At 42.7% G+C, this 7,470-nt stretch overlaps 1 protein-coding gene across 1 annotated transcript; it reads left to right on the forward strand.

Moving 5' to 3' along the window:
* Window positions 1-287: 287 nt before the first annotated feature.
* Window positions 288-6,399, forward strand: LOC148016045 (eukaryotic translation initiation factor-like). Its single transcript, XM_087663560.1, has 9 exons — window positions 288-709; window positions 1,330-1,407; window positions 2,319-2,417; window positions 2,526-2,807; window positions 2,931-3,034; window positions 3,231-3,318; window positions 3,660-4,010; window positions 4,624-4,863; window positions 4,979-6,399. The coding sequence occupies exons 1-9, from the start codon at window positions 560-562 to the stop codon at window positions 6,101-6,103; spliced, it is 2,517 nt and encodes an 838-aa protein (XP_087519686.1). The 5' UTR covers window positions 288-559; the 3' UTR covers window positions 6,104-6,399.
* Window positions 6,400-7,470: the final 1,071 nt, after the last annotated feature.

Consider the following 7,470-nt stretch of genomic DNA (forward strand, 5'->3'; position numbering starts at 1 on the left):
GACGGGGGCAAGCAACCACTTGCCACGAATGGCATCTAGCTAGGTATGCAGTGCCTTTCGACCCAGTAGAGAGAAAAGAGCCCCTTTTTCCACAAGGGAACATGTAAAGACTTATTGTGTAGGGTTAACCTTTGAGAACCATGGGGGGCAAAAAGGTTAATTGATAATTGCGTTGCTAAGCGTTTTACTTTTCTCAAATTGATGGATTTATGGGAACTAATGTGAAGAGGACCGACGAGAGAGAGAGAGAGAGAGTCCCTCTTCAACCTAGGAGTGGATATAAAGGCTTTGTAAGCTGCAGGGCAAAGGCTTTTTGGAGCCTGCAGGCTATGGCTTTGCGGCCTACCTGTTGAAAAAAAAAACCCCTCGACCGGAACGCAGATAAGCGTCCCCTCCCTCCGTCCCTCCCACCCACCACAGACAGAGACCCTCAGTGAGAGAGAACAGGGCAGCTCCTGTGGCCGCATCCCAGGGGCCCATTCCAGCTCCTGCCCGTGCCATCGCCTCCTGCCCTTCTCCCCCCCTCGCGCGATCTCGCCGCCCCCCCCTGCCCCATCTCATGCATTCAGATCAAACCGTCAGCTTACGGCCCGGTGGCGGAAAGGGGAGCCTCTTCGGTCCCCGCAGTAGCACCCCCAGCAACATCCTCAGCAGCGGCAGCTCGCCTGCGGATCCCCTGTTCCCTGTACGTCCTGATCTTGATGGAACGGTATGTTTTTCAACTAAATGCCTCCCTGCTCTGGTTGTCTCATCAGATTCTGTCCTTTTGAAGTACGGTGATGGCGGCCAGCTGGTCATGCTCTGTAGGCCTTTCTGTTGTCTGATCTGTTTTCTCGCTACTTATTTTTTTGCATAGATTCATAGCATCGTTTGCATTCTAGCTCATGGATTCGCCTTGCCGCTTGCTTGCCAGTGGTTTACTGGTCCCTCGTTTAGATAAGTATATGTGGTTGATTCTCACCTTCTTCAGATGATCGTCTCAGACATAATCTCTGGGGTTGATTGGTTGCATCTGTCAGTATGAAATTTATCTTACTTATCGTAATACATCTGCTAGGTTTTATTTGCAGTGCCTACCAGTTTGCTCTAACAGTATGCTTTTGTGGTTTCTTACTTGACAATTCGTTGTGTGATTAAGTGAACCTCATTTCAAACTTAACACTTCTTTTGCGATCCAATACGTGATGGTTCTTAAAGCATATGTGATCCAGGAGTGCTTACTGGATAATCATGGTTTTGGGACTCGTGTTCAATTTTTGGTGGAGGAAAGGCTACACAATCTCTTAGCGTGGGCCTGCACACTAACTATTTTGGTTGTTTTTATTGCAGGGCACAGGCTTCAAGCCTCAAAAGCCTGCTTCAGAGCGGATCCGATATTCCAAAGAGGAGCTTTACAAGCTTAAGGAGGTTGGGTGTTGTGCCTTCTCTTGAGAGTGTGGCTTTGGGTTTAATAAGGAGTGATAACTAGGAACATGAAAATAATGTATTTTAAACTCTTCAAAGCCATTATTCATGAGTCAGGATTATGGATCATTTCAAGCAAGTCTTTGCAGATACACCATGCTCAATCAAGCTTTAGTAAATACATACTAAAACAGGGACAATGGTTTATTGTCTGATGTGTTACCACTTGCAGAGACGGGTATTGGTTGCTGCTCTTGCTATTTTACTTTGTCAGCACTAGTGACTAGTGGTTGGTGGCTAGTGGCTTCACAGTTGTCTGTGGATGGGCCATCACACAGCTCAGTTTGAAGGGCTTATATTTGTTGTGTATTTTGCTAGTTTGTACCTAATGGAAACTTGAAGCGGATTAGTGTTTGACATGGGTGGGTAGGATAGCATCAGAATTCTGATTTGTCTTTAATTTGTAACAATCTGGCAAAGTTGCATCTCAGATTAAGCAACTGGTTCTTTTCAGAAGTTTGTGTTTTCCAAGTGCCTCAGCTAGGGGTTCAAGCTCCAAATGTGTTGGAGTGTGTTTGACTACTATACTGTAACAAAGCAGCATAGACTAGTTTTTTGGAAGATGTCTAACTCGTGTGCTTTGATGTTGTCACAACTTCCTCTCTTCTCTATCAGGGGTCTATTATCCAAGGGAAGAGTAGGTTGAGGAGGTTAGCAGCTTGGAAGTTTATGATTATTCCTTAGGGTTTGATTTTTTGTGATTCTGTTTGGTAATTTAATCTTCAATTTGCCTTGTAGCCCTATTTGATCTGTCACCCATTGAAGATGTTAGGCTTTTTATTTGTAACATAGTCATTGTGTGTGCATAACTAATAGAGTGATTTGGCTGCATTTTACTCTATATCTATGGACAGGTATTCACAGATGTTTCAGTTGAGATAAAGAATGCTCTTTCTGAGATAGAATCTGAACTTGTTACTGAGGAACCGGAGTGGGCCCGTCCAGCATCAAACGTAAATTTGTAACCCTGTTCTTTTCTATCCGAGTCCCTTCAGAATGATGCTTTGACATTAGACTTCTAGTGTGGTTTGTTTTGTTGAGTCTTTTTCCTTTTTGATCAGGTGCAGGTGTTACCAGCTGTAAGCCGATACACAGAGCCAGATAATCGTGATTGGAAAAGTAGGGCACCTTTACCTGCATACGAGGATAAGAACAAGGAGCAATATCCTAAAGAGGTGCCCAAGAGGTCTGACAATGATTGGCGGGACAAAGAGTCTGAAAGGGATGCCCTAACCCTGCACCCTTCATCTCGAACTCAAGAGGTTGTCAGCTCTCAGTATGTGTCAAGACAAGAATTGCAGAGTGCTCCATATGCGAGGCAACAAGAGCCTGTTGTTTCTGGGGTATCTCTTTTCATTTTCAACTGCTCTTTATTTGCAAGATGCCGTGAGGACAAGAAGCATATTGTGGTGGAGCTGTGTAGATTGTTTGTAACATGCTCTTTTAAGAATCTTTATTTATTATAGGTTGAATCCCGCCCTGTGCCAGCAATTGTTCGAGCCTCAAATCCCTGGACAGCAAGGAGGGGTGCAATGTCTGAGAAAGAGAAGGTCCTGAGGACTGTCAAAGGGTATTGCTCACTGCTCACTCCCCCCTCAGTTGTTCAGTTTGCAAGTTGATATAGACCTGCATACTTAATTGGAATCTGTGATAGTTCAGAGATTTTGATGTGGCCCGTGTTTGTTTGTATTAGCTACTGAATATTATTTGAATAATGGATTTGTTTCCCCAGCTTTGTTAAAAGGGTCACTTGATATTCTGGACAGGATTCTGAACAAACTAACTCCGGAAAAGTTTGAAATATTGTTGGATCAACTGCTTAATGCTGGCATTGATTCTGCTGACATATTAAAGGCAAGTGCAAAGTTGTTTCAAAATTCTTTTCATTAAATATTTCTAACATAGAGGCATAGTGTCCAAGTTTGGCTTGCTTAATTTTGGATAGAGCTTGACACTGGGATGGCAATCACTATATCTTTTGAGGCAAAGTTGGATTAGAAGTGCCTGGCAATTCTACATTTGCTAGAGTTACTGTTTTGGTTGTTAATGGATGACATGAATGCGTGGTTGTTTGCCCTATATGGAACTTCTTTTTGCTTCCTTGAGTTTGCGTATGTATCACTAACTTAATGTATGTAGTCTAATGGAATGCTAGATATTTGGGCTGGAGCTAACCTTCAGATGTTGAATGGCAGGGTGTGATATCACTTGTGTTTGATAAGGCTGTACTTGAGCCTACATTTTGTCCTATGTATGCACAAATGTGTGTCCAACTCAGCAAAGCCCTTCCTGAGTTCCCATCTGATGAGGATGATGGAAAACCTGTGACTTTTCGCCGGATACTACTGAACAGTTGTCAGGAAGAGTTTGAAGGAGCTGATAATATGCGAGCAGAAATTCGACAGATGATTAAACCAGAGCAGGAAGTCGAGCGTTTCGAGAAGGAAAAGCTTGTAAAGCTCCGGACACTTGGAAACATCAGGCTCATTGGTGAGCTGTTCAAACAGAAGATGATACCAGAGAAGATTGTTCATCACTGCATTCAAGTGAGTGATATTGTCTCAGCCACATTAAAGAAGCATCACCTTCCTTTTTGCTTGTAAGTCTGCTCTTGTTTTTCGCTAGTGTTTTTGAGGGTGGTTCCTTATTAGCTTCTCTTTCTGTCTTGACTTAATTTATTTTCTTTTTTGATTGCACATTTTGATGCATGTGTCCTGGGCATGCTTTTGGTAAGCAGCAGCTCAGTCTTGATAAAAAACTGCTACTCATCCCTGCTTGTGTATGTTCAATTACTGGTGTGACTGGTGAAGAAGCATGTTTTCAAACATTTTCTTTGGCTGCATGCCAAGTCTTGGGATTTGTCTGAGACAATGGTCAATGGAAGGCCTTATTCAATTTATAAAAGTTACTTTTTTTGTATGGGCTAGTGTCCAAAAGAACTGCAACAGCACTTTGCTGCTGCTAATGCTTTTGGATGTTTTACCTTTGTCACATTAGCATTTTGGAACTCTTGCCTGCTTCTTCCTCCATGCGAGGAGCAGCGTACTTTCTAAAGGTTTCATCTTGCTGACTTTTACTGGGCTAACATTTTTTGAAGCAAGGTAAGATCAGGCCAACATTGCATATAATTTCATGCTTTTACAATGTTGTCTCAATCAGATGCTATTAGGGACAGACCCAAAGAATCCAGCTGAGGAGAATGTGGAGGCCCTTTGCCAGCTGCTTGCAACTGTTGGAAAGCAGCTTGATGAAAGTACCAAGTCAGTGAAAGCAATGGATCTTTATTTCTCACAGCTCAAAGAACTTGGTAGGAGTTCGCGCTTAGCTCCGCGTATAAGATTTATGATCCGTGATACTATTGATCTACGAGCTGATAAGTGGGTACCACGCCGAGAAGAGGTTAGATGCATTTGGATTGTACTATGTACAGGGATTTGAATGCTGTTGCAAGTCCTACTTTCAAGCTCTATTGCCTTGTCAGTGATTGCTGTGTTTGCTTATTTGTTTTTGACAGGTCAAGGCAAAAACAATCAATGAGATACATGCTGAGGCTGAACAGAAACTTGGGCTTCGTCCTGGAATGATGGGTCTGAGAAATGGCCGAGGTGCCCCTAGTGTAATGGGCTTGCCAGGGATGGGGAATGCATATCCTCTTGTCAGGCCAGGTGGCATAATGCCAGGGATGCCAGGGATGCCAGGTATCCTTCCTGTCGGTGGGAAAATGCCTGGGGCTGCTCAAGGTATGCCTAGTTATATTCCTCCAATGGATTCAGAAGGATGGGAGACCTTTTCTGTCAATCGAAGAAAGAGTGGTAGAGAGGGTTTGATGCCTGCCCCAAATATGATACCTGTCCGGCCACTTGGCGGTGTGCCAACTCAAGTAGCGAGGCCAAATAGTGCTAGCTCAAGGCTTTTGCCACAAGGCAGTGCAGGCGCATTCATGGGGAGACCAAGTGCACTTCTTGGCGATTCTACCCCAAAACCTGCAAATGCGAGTGTTCGCCCGAATATAGGGGTTCCAGAAACTGGACAATATGGTACAGCCTCAAGAAACCCTGCCAGTTTTCCTGAAAAAGACAGAGGTGCTGTTTCATCAATACCAGTTCCCTCGCCATCTTTAGCTCCTGCTGTGCTCCAGAAGAAGTCTGAATCCTTGCTGAGAGAGTACCTTTCAGTTGCTGATATGAAGGAGGCACTGACATGTGTAGAGGAGCTTCAGAGTCCTGCATATCACCCTGAATTGGTGCAAATGGCTGTTTCAATGGGTCTGGAAAGAGAAAGGGAGAGTGAATTGATCAGGAAGCTCTTGGAGGAGCTATATTCTAAACAGATTTTATCTGCTAGGGATGTAAAAGCTGGAGTTGTATTAGTGGCAGAGGAACTAGAAGATTTTGCTTTGGATGCCCCTACTGCACCGAAACTTCTGGGGGGTATTGTAGGGAAGCTCCTGTTATCTGGAGTAGTTGAGCTGGATTTACTAGCTGACATCATACAGAAGGCTGAAGACCCCATGCTAAAGAAGGGAGTCTATGATGCAGCATTAAATGCCGTAAAATCTGGGCCAAATTCAGAGAGGGTTCTCAGTAAGCAGTCCGAGTTACAGGAATGTGAGAGGCTGGTTGCAATTGCTGCAAGATGAGCTGTACTTACATGAAAAGACTCTTAAACGTGTTTCTTAGAATTTTGGGTTTATTCCAACTGCAGTTTGTAGTTTGGCTATGGTATTTAATTTATTTGCAGGAGTCCAGTGAGTGAAAGCTTGCTCTTGAGAAGGATAGTAAATAAATCAAAGGATTTTACCAGAGATGAGTTGTCCCATGTATTATCCGGCTACTGTTTTGTAACCTAGAAGTTGATGTTTTGAAGTATTTGCCTGGTGGGTTTTGTGTACCGGGTATATTTTGCCTAAAGTTTCTCTTTATGTGATTCCTGTTCTATGCATGTTTCTTGTAACAGCTAATTGTATTTGGAGTGATGTTCAAGGTGTCTCTCTGAGTCGTGGCATGGAAGGATAGAGCTTCCAAGACTGTCAACAAGAAAAAATCTTGGTATTTGGAACACCAATTGAGCAGATCAGGTGGGCGAGACTAGTTAGCAAGTGTGGAAGGATGCATGTTCTTCCTGTTAATGCAAATATATTCTTTATTTTGTTAATAGATAGATAGGTTTCAAACCCCCATTGCACCAATCAGGCAGATGAAATTATTCACAAGTTTTCAGGCGCAAATGAAAGTAACACTCGGAGGGCTGCATGTGTTGATGCAGGAAATATTTTTACTTAAATGAATTATAATTGACATGCGTTTTCACTACATATGATGAGGAAAATGTATAGGCAGCTTTCATATTTTTGCAAGTATGCCAACATGGGGTCAACCCTATGGACGTGTTTTCACTTAAATAAATTATAATTGACGTGTTTTCACTACATATGATAAGGAAAATGTTAAAGCATGTTTCACATTTATGCAAGTATACAAACTTGGGGTTATGGATTTGATGACATGGTTGTCTGCCTGATATGTCAATCACATAGTAGTGCTGCGCGAAGTTCAACAAAATTTAGGCACAAGACATTATACACTGAAAGAAAGTTACTTGCCTTGTATATCCAGAAAGACCAATTTCAGTCTTTATGAGTGTGATTTATACACCTTGGCAACATGAAGATGTGGTTTAGATGACACAAATTAATATTGCATTCTGTCAATGAATCTGAAATGCTAATTGTCATCTAGTTTATGTGGCTTATGATTAGCTGGTTAGCAAGGATAACTTAGGTTTGTAAGATGAATCTTGATGTGTCTCTCCTACGTTTGCATGTGACTGACAGTAGCCAGGAGGGTTTTTCCAGTCCAGGTATTTTATGTATTGAACTCTTAGCTGCAGTCATCAGGCAAGAAGTGTCCAAGGCGAAAAGCAGTCATCAGGCAAGAAATGTGCAAGGCAAAAATACTTCAAAAAATATTGAAGCAATATTTCAAATTCAGCAATGCTAGATTTTGG

This window comes from Lygodium microphyllum, chromosome 23 (genome assembly GCF_053477565.2).
Source record: "Lygodium microphyllum isolate KBCC chromosome 23, Lygodium_microphyllum_v1.1.10, whole genome shotgun sequence".
NCBI lineage: Eukaryota > Viridiplantae > Streptophyta > Polypodiopsida > Schizaeales > Lygodiaceae > Lygodium > Lygodium microphyllum.